The 12,431-nt window shown below is 35.1% G+C and overlaps 1 protein-coding gene across 3 annotated transcripts in view; it reads left to right on the top strand.

The window, feature by feature from the left end:
- ERBIN (erbb2 interacting protein) overlaps nucleotides 1-12,431 on the top strand; it is a 107,180-nt gene that overhangs the window by 45,922 nt on the left and 48,827 nt on the right. For all 3 annotated transcript variants that reach the window (XM_065739769.1, XM_065739768.1, XM_065739767.1), the window contains 2 exons: nucleotides 3,245-3,442; nucleotides 6,825-6,942. In XM_065739769.1, the coding sequence (XP_065595841.1) occupies nucleotides 3,254-3,442; nucleotides 6,825-6,942 (307 nt within the window). In that variant the 5' untranslated portion in view covers nucleotides 3,245-3,253. The remainder of the gene's footprint in view (nucleotides 1-3,244; nucleotides 3,443-6,824; nucleotides 6,943-12,431) is intronic.

The raw sequence follows: 12,431 nt of genomic DNA, 5'->3' as shown, positions 1-12,431 counted from the left end.
GATTTAAAGAGTACTTTAAGCAGTCTTCAAAGCCTTCTGTGCAGTAGAAGCCTTTCAGAGGTAGACACTGTTAAAATGTGACCTGATGTTATTTATTTTGTTTGCTTTCATTTTTTATCACAAAGTATTCTTATGATAGTACGTATTTTCATTTTATTGATACAAATATAATGAGTAGGCAAAATAAGGTAAATTATCTTTTTTTTTTTTTTTTTTGAAACTGCAAGCCATCTGAAACTAGTTGGTGGCTTGGTGAGATTTTGCTGCTTTGATTCTCTGTTTTGTAATAGCATGCTTCAGGGGTAATGAGCTGACCTATCTTATAGACGTACATTACTATAAGGGAATTACAGATTCCCTTTGGAGCTGGAATCTCTGATAAGCTTAGCACAATATGGTATACTACAGGAAAAAGATAAACTTAAGTCTTTTTTCTTTTCTTAATGCAATAGTAATAATAGTGCATGCAAAAGTAGCTGGAACACAAATGACTAATATTCAATACTGATGACAGTATTGATGACAGTCCCAACAGGAACATACAGATTTTTGTATTATTTATGTGAGAAAATGTTCTCTGTGTTCATTTTGTGTAGTTTCAAAACAGGAGACATTCAATTCTGGCTTCTTTATTTTCAAGCAAAATTTGTTCAAAGTTGAAGGTGACAGTAAAGTGCTGTCAGTTTTCAGTTATTTTAGTAGCATCCTAGAAATATGAATATTGGAAACTGTAAGTTATGCTTTTTGGGGAAAAACATTGCAGAATTAATCATGAACATGTTCTGTGCCTAAGTGGTTAGCGTGCTGTTCCATTTCTTAAATCTTTGCTGAAGAAATCCTATGTGTCTTTCAAATTGCTGTTGTTACCAGTAACCTGTCTTAATGGTTTATTCCAAATGTTTCTGAAAAGCTTTTAATACAGCAAAAGAAATGAAGAACGTTTAGTATATCAAAATAATTTTTGCCAATAAAATCAGGGTTGTGATGAGTTTACCAATTTAAGCATATTAGATGAACAGGTAGTGTATCTTCTTGTTGCTACAACACAAGATGTAGTCTAGGAAGGTCTTATTTTCAGAGATACTTAGCTGGCCAGGTCTTGCAAGTTAGAACTAGAAAACAGTGAACTGATGTTGAGGAAAAAGGAGATGAATTACAAATGAGTGATGCTGAAACCAACCTGTTTTTCCTTACTCTCCTTTACCTTCTTAAGTGCTGTCTGTCCTGCAAATTTATTTGCAAATCTATAGCCTTTGTAATGGTGTAGTAAAAATAAATGGAGCATGTTTTATGTTTTGAAAGAGCATCTACTTGAAAGACATATATCTGAGACTATATTGATATAGGAAATATGGAAGATAATAATTCCACTCTCATTCCAAGGAAAAAGTAAAACTGTGTTGAAAAATTAAAAAGCAGTAAACATTTGTTGTTCGTTGCCATGTAGGGTTAGTTGTAAATGAATCCAAGGCTGGCAGTGGAAGTACTTCCTGTATCATTTGAGTGGTTGGGGTGGGTGGTTGGGTGTGAAGATTTTGGAGGTTTAATTCCAAATGTAGAGGTTTGGTTTTTTTTAAATGTATTATTTTGCCATTGTTGAATGAGGAGACATCTTTTCTTCAGTTCGGCCTTACTTATTTTGCAAATTTGAAGTAATTCACGTCATTCACACTCTCAAAATGTGTAGGGGATATGACATGATCTAATATTTTTCTAGGTACATAAATACAAAGGAAGAAAAATAAGATGAAGCCTTAACATAGATAATAGTAAATAAATTGTGTACACTTTCACGTCAAAACATCTTCATGTCATGTTTTCTTATCTCCCTCCCTCTGGTTTTGATGAAACTGGTTGGAAAAAAAAGAAACAGTTGTCTGCATAGGCATCATACCATCAGAGTATGAAAGGTGTTGGCAAATGGGAGAGATGCCTGAAGACTGGAGGATAGCCAGTATCACTCTAGTCTTGAAAAAGGGCAAGAAAGAGGATCTGGGAAACTGCAGGCCAGTCTGCCTCACCTCCATTCCTAGAAAGGTAGTGGAAGAACTTGTTCTTGGACATCCTCTCCAAGCAATTAGAAGAGAAGAAAGTTATGAGGAGTAGTCAACATAGGTTCACCAAGGGGAAATGATGCTTGATTAACCTGATAGCCTTCTTTGATGTCATCACTGGCTGGCTAGCTGTGGGGAGAGAGTGGATGTTGTTCATCTTGACTTCAGGAAGTCATTTGACACTGTTTCCTACAATATCCTTGTTGTGAAACACAGCAAATGTGGGATAGATGAGTGGATGGTGACTGACATCTGAGTGAGGTGGACTGACATCTGGCTGACTGGCGGGATCTCAGGCTGTTGTGGTCAGAGGCACAGAGTCTGCTTGGAGGCCTGTAACTAGAGGTGTTCCCCAGGGGGTCAGTGCTGGGTCTGATCTCATTCAACGTTTTTGTCTGTGACCTGGATGAAGGAATAGAGTACACCCTCATGAAGTTTGCTTTTGAAGCAAAGCTGGGAGGAGTGGTTGACACACCAGAAAGCTGTGGTGCCATTCAACAAGGTCTCGACAGATTGAGGAGTTGAGCAGGGAGGAAAGTGATAAAGTTGGCAAGAGCAAGTGTATGTTCCTGCACCTGGGGACGAATAACCACATGCATCAATATGAGTTAGGGGCTGACCTGTTGGAGAGGAACTATGTGGAGAAGGACCTTGGTGTCCTGGTAGACAACAGGTTGGCCATGAGCCAGCAATGTGCTCTCCTGGCCAAGGACAATGGTATCCTGGGGTGCATTAAAAAGACTGGCCAGAAGGTTGAAGGTGATTTTCACCCTGTACTCTGCTCTGGTGATAGTAGTTTTGATTTTACTGTATGAAGCAAAAACAGATGGTAAAAGCATTAATGATACTTCAGAACTACTGCTTCAAATTTCTCCGCTTACATGTGGATATTCTCTGCTTTGGGCTGTTGACAGGTGACAAGTTACAAGCTAAATTTTGGGTTCATTCGTTCACCTCTGTAGGTATTTCAGTGTCATTTAATGCCACTCAAGATCTGTTGTGTTTAAATAAGAATAAAACCTCTCAGCCCAGCACTCTCTTACACGTGTATATATGTACACACAGCACATATGTATGCATTTCTTTCTTCTTTAAGTATTTGGCAGCCAGAAGTTTGAGATGTTGCCTATCTAGGTATTTCTGTGGTTGTCTGGTTGGTTTTGTGAGTCTACTATTATTTCTTGTTACAGTGCCTGAAAATGACAACGAAGCGGAATTTGTTGGTGCGGCTGGTGCCATGCCGCTGCCTGCGTGGAGAGGAGGAAACGGTCACTACGCTTGATTATTCTCACTGCAGCCTGGAACAGGTGCCTAAGGAGATTTTCACTTTTGAAAAGACCCTGGAAGAACTCTACTTAGATGCTAACCAGATTGAAGAGCTTCCAAAGGTAAATTTGCATGATTTTCTTTTGTGTAACTTTTAGTATTTCTCTTACGTCATCAATGACAGAAGTGTTGAGGTTCCCTTTTCAGCTTTAAGGCTGCATTTTACCGAATATTTTCAAGTAAATGTTGGTCCCAGAACAAGATGTCTTGATAGACTGTCTTGTGTATTTCAGCTGGACCAGTTCCCTGTGCTGCCTTGAGGTGAAACTGCTTAAACAACTGATCCAGCCCAACAGGAGAAGCTGGTGCAAAGCAAAAGAGGCAGGCTCATTTATTTCTGTGGAAGTGTCTGCTTGAATTGACTAATACTATTCAAATATTAAATGAATTGCTGCATTGTTCTGAATCTCTGGTAATATATGAAGATTAGAAGCAGCAAGATTGATGTTTTGTTCAGATCTCTGTGGTCATGAAGGACAGCTACAGTCCAAAATAGTCACTTGAAGTTCTTGCTTTTGTTTTTGACTGGAAAATCTTTCTGAAGTATCTTAAAGTATTTAAGCTCAAAATCATGAAAGCTGAAATTCCACTTTGATTACATCTTAATTAGTTAAAGAAATCATTATTAATTGCTCAGTCTGAAATCTGAAGACAAAGTAGATGCTTAATGAACAGTGTACTAGAGAGAAGGATGAGATTTTGTTCCAGTGAGACTCCTCAAAGATACCAAGTGGTCATAACAATAGATTTTTTCATTATTAGGTCCTATCTTGGTGAAGTTGGAGTAAGTATTTGATATTAAAAATTGTTTTTTTCCCAATTGTGTGCAGATCCTCACTGTCACACAGGATGAGTTTGGAATGCTCTGCTAAGCTTGTTGATAGATTGTCGGGACCTCATCAGATTTTATTGTTTCTTTGAAAGAAAAATGAAATTAATAAGGAAGTAAAATAATTTCAGGATAGTAATATGTCAATTCATAAGTCTTATATTCTGGTGGAGCTGACTTTAATCTAATGAATATATTCATTTTTTTCCCTGGAACTAGAAGCCTTACGTAAATTCCATGTAAATGTAAATTCACATACTGTAAAAGAAACAAGAGAGATTAGGGAATTATTAGAGGCATCCTAGTAACTTTATTTAGCTTTATTTTATTTGATAGAAATTATCTTAAAAGTATCCATAGAAGATCTGTAAAGGAATGCCTTCAAGTTTGAAATAATCTTGGCTGTTTTGGACCCAAAGTTTCAAGCTGTATAATCCTTTTCCCTAACCTACATTTATTTAGTGTTTGAACTCTGAAGCAGGCTCCTAATTAATCCATCTTCTCAGAAAAAGGGTGTGGTATTTATTAGGCTGTCTCCTATTCTTCCCCTTTTGTGATTACTGCTGGTTCTATTTTTGTCCCAGTGTTGCAGTTTTTTACCCTTTGTACATTGTGACACAGCTATACTGGGGCTATGTTGTTGGCCTGCAATGACCTGTTTTTTGTTGCTTAGGGTTTTTGTTTGTTTGTTTGCTTGTTTGTTTTTAGGTTTGGGGGCTTTTTGTCCTATTTTTTTTTGTCACCCCCAATCTTTCCAGTAATGTTCACCTTAGCATATTTCAAAAATCAGACATTACTGTGTGGCTTTTTAATTAAGTGGATGTAATTGAACTGAAGGTACAGTGTGAGCAAATTGCAGCCAGGAGAAATGTAGTAGAGAAGAATTTTACTTCTCCTGAAATACTCGTATATAGTAGCAGTTTCCAGATTGACTGTATGTTTGTGTTTGTAAGCTGTGCTTAAGTCATGTCTAAGAATCTCAATTTCTTCTAAGTGCCACAATTGTGGCACATTTCTTCTAATTGCCACATCAAAGTATTTGAGCCAAAAAGCTAAAACTGTAGCAGTTTTAGTTTTCCTGTTCAATTTGCTGTTTGGAAGAAGTTGGAAAAAAAACAGACCTTAATCCTGTGATTTCAAGTTGTTCAAAATGAATGATGATAATCCACGTAATTGCAGAATTTGCAGGCATTAAAATGCAACAACAGAAGGAATGACTACAATGTCAGTAGCCTACAAAACTCTCCACTTATGTCCCTTTTTCCACTTAGGGATTTTGCAGTCATGAGATTTTTAATTATTCCATGGTTCCTGGTCAGTGTTTTCTGGGATGAATATACTCTTGTTGAAAGTAATAAAATAAAGATCACAAAACGTGAGCTCATCTAACTTTTGTTTCCCACCCAGATAATATACTAAGGTAACGTAACTCTTCAAAGTCTTGATGATATCAGGTAGTTCTAACAGGTGCATATGTCTGAACAAATGGAAACACCACTGCGCAAGTTAGTCTCATTACTTGAGTTGTCTGTCTTTCTAATTTGTCTGGTTTTGTTCTGGAGCAGTGTGTGCAAACATCAAGTGAATGAAACTAGTTCAGAGATTTGTGATTGGAATAGTGACCTGTCAATTGACAAAGGACCAAGATACTTTGCTTGAAATGAACCCATTGCTGTGATATTGATTGGGAGGAATTTCTTCATTTATTTAAGTCCCAGAACACTTGCTGGATTTGTCTGATCTGTCTTCAGAATACTAAATGAAAGAACAGAAAACCCAAGTATTTATGAAAAATTATCAGGAAACTAATATTTGATTCTAAATGAATCAACCTTTTTTTTTTTCCCCCACAAATATGTATTATGTTCTACCTGTAAGTATCTTAGAAACACTTTTTTTTTTTATCCCTTTCACTCCATTAATATTCCCATATCTTGTCAAATAGTAAAGCTTCAAGGTAAGAATCTGATGGTACCTTAAACAGAGGAAGTGATCTGGCTCTGAGCTGCGTTTTGATGCTAATTACAAAAAGTTGATACAAAAACCATTATACATTTTTCTGCTATCATTTGTTCTTTCATTAGGTCTCATAATTTTGTTGTCTTTTGGAGTAATTGAGCGAGGAGTGTGGAGGGAAATAAAACTTACTGTAAAAGAAATGAAAATTAAAAGTTATTTTAGAGAAGATAAATACCTACTCAAATGCTTTGTTCTAAAATATTTTTAATGGCTTTATTTATTTAATTATTTGCCCTTCTTTTCTGGAAGAAACTTTTTTTTTTTATGGGGTACCAGATGGCATGCTTATTGTAGTGGAAAACACTTTGTTTTCAGAAGTATGTGCAACTATGGGTCATAATTTTTTATATACTGGAGAGTTTTTATAGAAGTTGTTAAATGTAGCTATCAGTTTTCTCTGTCTGTTTGCATTTTTTTTAGCTTTCCTAAACATCATTAACTTAGGTTAAAAAAAAAAAAAAGAGGTGTCTGTAGTAGAAGACTTTAAATAGTATGACCTTCCAGCTGTGAGGTCAGAAGTTTAAAGGGATTAAAAACAAAAGCTATATAGAGGAAACTAAGAGAAAGTTGCTCTTTTTTTTGTTTTGTTTCAATAGCAACTTTTTAACTGTCAGTCGCTGCACAAGCTGAGTTTGCCAGACAATGATCTAACCACATTGCCAGCATCCATTGCAAATCTCATTAATCTCAGGGAACTGGATGTCAGCAAGAATGGTAAGTCACTTCACTTATTATAATGGAGTAGCTTAAAAGCAGATCATCATTGACTGTACAAAGATACCAGTAAAAGTGTAATTTCCAGAAGCTGTGCATCCAATAAACTTTAAACTACAACCTTAAATGTTACGCTTAGCAGAAACAAAACAAAATCTGTTTCACAGTCTGTGATACTTGCTTTTAATTAATTCTGTCAAATGGATTGCTTTATATATTGAGATTCATTACTGAAAAATGATACTGCAAAATGTTTGCTTTCTCAAAAATGCACGTGCTTGAAGTTATTACTTTTATTGGCTCTTCTCATTTTTTTGCTGTTCTGAGGAAATTTGCTCAATTGCTTTTAAAATTTTTCTTTATTCTCTTTTAATGTTATTATGAAAACTGTTCTCAGTTTGCTTCAGTGATCTGTCTCAGAGTTGTGGTAGAAGTCAGCTGCTTTGCTGTCTGTCTCTGGAGATGGTAATCTCTGTCACATGGGGGAAAAGTGTCCATGGACAATGACTGATTCATTTGACGGACTTGAATTCTGTGTGAGTCAGGAATGCTGTCAGCCAAGTACTGCGTGTATGCTTTTATTTTTTGATGGTACTCATTGGCGAGTTGGAATCTCTGCAAATGTGAGGAAATGGTAATAGCTTATATTGTCATCAGGCTTGTTTGTGTGGTTTATTTAAAGAAAAAAAGTTTATCATGTTAAATGTTCAGGATGTAATAGCCTTTCCTTGTCAATTCATACTAAAGTTAGAGGAGGGCCTTTCCTTAAAATCGTATTTGAAAGTATGGATTACATAAATATGTCAAAGATGATATCGTATCTAATTCATTCTTTTGTGTAGACGATGAGATGCTTAATTTTCTGGAGTCATGATTAAATTCTGCCTTGTTGTGAAAAAGTTCCCATCCTGGAGGTGTTGGCATTCTCCTCTATTGTCTATTGTAGCCATGTCTGTACTTAAATTGTTACTTTATTATTTCTGCCTAATGAATGCAACATTTAGTGTAATAAATTGACCTAATTGTTACTGCTGTGTTCCTGGTACAAATGGATTAATAGCCTTTCTTGAAGAACACGTTCCTTAAACTTTCATAATGACAAATTGCTAGGAAAGAATCATATTTTTGTCCTAGACTGAACTATTAAAACAATTAAATGGTTCCAACACAAGTTCTCAATAATTAAAATTTAAAAGCAATAAAAAGGATTTTGAGTTCTAGTGTTGGCAAATTCCTTAGCTCATGAATGTAAATAGGCAGCTGGTCATCTACTAGTGGAGAGTTAGTTACCCTCCCAAAACAGTGCATCCTTTTGCTAAGGCTTCTAAGAGCTGCTGAAGAAACACTTCTTACTAATAAGCATATAAAGGATTTAGAAGACATGTAAGTGATACAAAGAGACAGTAGCTGAAAGATATGACATTGCAATAAACCACTAAATTATTTTTTGGAAGTGATGAGTACTTCTTCCTTTGAAGCAGGACTCAGCACTTGTTCACTTCCATGTGGTTCTTGTCAGCACACCTCTCCACAGTGTCTAGTGGATCAGTTAGGACTTTTCCAAGACTTTTCTTTTTTTTTTTTTGATGTTAAAAGAATATAATGTGGAAACAGTAATCTTTCTGGGAAGCACAGAGATATTTTCCCAGATTTATGAAAAAAATATATATATTAGAAATCAGTTATGAGAGGCATCGAAACTCTAGAATAATCAAGTGGCTTTTTTGTCGTATTACTGTTGTTGTAGCAAATAAAGGTATTACTCTCCTATATTTTTCTACAAGCATGGAAGGCATGGAGTGCAGATGCTTTTGGATCAAATAGACATTGATTTATAATTTCTGAAGGATAGTTAGACTTCCATTTTCAAATAAAAATGAACATTAAATATGCTGTGGTTTTTGTTTAAGATATTTGAGCTGTTTATGGTGCAACCATAATAGAATGCATTGGCCAAAGAAGTATTTAATTATGTAAAGAACTGTTAGGAAAATTAAGAATGAAGCTCCTATTTTGAAATGTGGTCAGATTACCTTGCAGAGGAATCTGGCTTACAGTTAGCTCATATATGACAGGAGACTAGTGCATCAGAAAGCATCCTGGTTTTTAAGCAAAACTGCATATCTATGTACATGTGTATAAAATATTATATATATATTGGCGTTTAGATGAAAAATTAAAATTGCAGAAACTGTTCAAGATGGAGGCTTTAAATAAAAGGTTTCAGTGTGAGAATGTAGTCTTAATGTTTCAATATGTAAAAAATGTACTGCATTTCATATTTAAGCATTTATAATTTCATATATTCCTTTTGTAACACTGAAGCATGGCCAGTGATTTTACTGTAGTAAAGTACAGAAAGCCGGGAGACTTCCCTCTATGTGCTCCCAGGGGCCAGCATCTTCTGTTACTGACCCTTCCCCAGATTGGGATTTTTATCTCTGTCAGCATATCTGGTCCTCACTGGAAGGCTTGTATTTTTTGAGGTATATACTGGTAGCAGTTGTGTGTTCTTGATCACATGTCATTCTTTTTTTTTTTTTTTGCAACTGTTTGGAATATATTTAAGGCTTCTAAAGTGTCCATATCATAGATGTAACCTAAAATATTAAACTGCTGCTATGTGTGCAGTAACGATTAAGTAGTGTTAATTGAAACTCTGCATTTCATCTTGGAAAAAGATGATGAATTATGTTGATTATTTTTGAGATAGTGAGGATTTAAGTTGACTTTTTATGGCATTTTAATCTGAATCTCAGGGATATTTTAAACCCTAAATATCAAAAGTTCCATTACGTCTTTCCTGGTACATTTCAGATTTAGAGCTTTTACCTGGAAGCTCACTGCAAAATTGCTATGTGCAGAACTTGAGGCGTATGTAGAAAAGAGCATTTTATTTATAGAACCGAAAGAAATGTTCAATTTTTTTAAACTCTTCTTTATGAATCATTAGTTGGGTGGAAAAAAAAAATCAAACTCTAAATTTGTCTCATTCACTGTTTGTTAACCTTTTGAGTATTTGGAGGTCTGTCATTTCTTCTTGGACAATGTTTAGGGTTATCCTGAAAATACGTTTTTCTTTGAAAAAGGGGGAAGCATTCATGTACAGTGTGTAATGGTATATACAAATGGACAGAAGGGTTAGCTGTGTAAGCTACTAGAACCAAGTTGTTTGAAAGGCTGAGGCTTGTGATGAGGTGGCTGCTAGGGAACTTCATCTTCCCTTGAAGACTGAAAATTGGCTTTCATGCCCCTTGTGCCTGTGGAGCTAGCTGAGTGGGAAACCATGAGACAGTTCCTTTTTTGCCTACTCAGAAATATGGAAAAGAAAACACTGAATTTATAGCTGCATATTAGTAGGCCCTTCAGAGGCCCAAAGAAGATTAGAAAGTCACTACTAAGGCCAAAATGAGCATAGTGTTTTGGAAATTCAGGTCTTTTAGTAGTCTTTTATGTATGGGTTTTTTTTTTTTCATTGTAATATTGCAGCAGATTTAAACATTGCCGCTTTTTCAGTCTGTTCCACAAGGCATTTTTATAGAAGAATACACAAATGAAAAAAAAACACCACAAAAATACATCTGTCAATAATATTATTTTAAGTAATACTGAAGGTTTTTGTTAACAGACCCAAATCTAGATCAGTTTCCTTCAGTGTTCTAAAAACATCTGTTGATTTGGCAAATTTTAGCATAGTGTGTGCCAGAAGTTGGAAAACAAAAATTCAGAAGAATGTCTAGCTCTTATGTTGTCCATCTGTGATGGATTTAGGAATACAGTTTGTCAACAAATGGAGAATTATTCGTAATAAAACTTGAATCATTCCCTTTATTAACCTTCCCCAGGAAGAAGCAAGAGAGGAAGATCCTGAATACGAAAATAACTTGAAGTTTCTCTCCATATATGAAGAAAGGGAAAGGATGTATTTAATTTTGTATCATTCATGATAGTTAAATAAAAAGATAACTAATCAGTTGAGAGCTTCTGAGTCTGCAGCTTTACTGCAATGCATCATTACATGGAGGTGATAAATTTATCTTTAAAAGTAGCTAGCTATTCCATTTTAAAGTTTTTTAGTAAAATGTGGATAATGTTTTTCTTAAATATATTGTTTCTCATGAAAAAATACTGACTAGAAGCTGTCTCTGCAGAATAAAATTATCTTCATGTCTAAGAGAGGATGTCAACAAAATGGAAATGCACTGCAGTGGAGGCACAGATTTGGTCTTGAGTGGAACTTGAGTATACTTGTTTGAAATTTTGGAAGCAGTTTAATACTGATCTGTTTCTGGATTCAAAGAAATTTTCATAACATAGACAATACATTGTAGAAGTTATTAGGATTTTTTTAGCTGTGAATTGTATATAAAGGCAGTATGCATCTCCCCCCTTTTTTATTTCATTTTTTGTAAAGTAGTGTGCTATGAGGGACATTCATAGTGTTTCAACCAAAAGTGACTAAACAGGCAGTGCTATTTTTCAACTCTGAGTTATGGAGGGTGAGAGAAAAGCAAGTCAGCTTTAAGTTTAGGTCACCTTTTAGTTTCCAGGTTACTCTGGGGGGTTCCTGCTGTGAATCAGGCATAATTCAGAACCACCTGAATCTTTCATCTTTCAAGACAGCATTATAAGCAAAACTGTTGACTAAACCATTCTTAGTATTTCATTTTTTCAAAATTTTACTCTGCCTCAGCATGCGTAGGTGGGTTTATGTGTCAAGCACTCATTAAGACTGTGAGTATCTGTATCAGATAATAATTTAGCAGGATTAGTTACCGTTGGTGAAAGTGATGAGGTGTTTTTCATTTAAATAGATTAAGAGGCGTACAGCAAAATAGGGTTCATTACTGTCTGAACTGCTAAGAATTTGGTTTTAAGCCTGCAGATGAAAAAAAAAACATATTTTGAATTTTCCAACTGTTCTCAAAAGTGAATTTTGGAAATACTAAACCTGACTCAACCTTCTAGGAGGAAAATAAGTAGTATGCAGATGGCAAGGAGACAAAGCCAACTTAAAGGTTGGCACACACATGAGCATAAAATGTTATTTTCTTAAAATAATCGGAAGTGCTGTAAAAAAAGCAGATAACATTGTGAGTAAACATTGCCACATAATATGTTAAATCCTCATGTCATTAACAAAATGAGCACCAAATACATTACTGGTGCTGTATTTTATTATAAATCAAATTATACTCTAGTAATTATCGCAACTAATAATAACATATCTTTCTTCACCAAAAAATCTCCCTACTGAAGTATTTTTCTGTTTTCTTCCTTTTTTAAAATGAGAGCACTGTTTAACTTGTCAGATTTATAAATCAACTGACATTCTTGCACTAATCATTACATGAACAATATAAATATTCTGTTTCTCTTCCAAAAAACTCCAATAAACTCTCAAAATAAAGATTGAGTTTCTATTTTTCATTTTATAAACCTGCAAATAACCATAGTTGAAGGGAGGACCAACGTGAAAGGAAAGTTTT

This window comes from Cyrtonyx montezumae, unplaced genomic scaffold (assembly GCF_038088225.1).
Source record: "Cyrtonyx montezumae isolate F1298 unplaced genomic scaffold, pur_monq_1.0 scaffold_25, whole genome shotgun sequence".
Lineage (NCBI taxonomy): Eukaryota > Metazoa > Chordata > Aves > Galliformes > Odontophoridae > Cyrtonyx > Cyrtonyx montezumae.
Note: the sequence above shows the minus strand (reverse complement) of the source record. Positions and strands in the feature narration are given on the sequence as shown.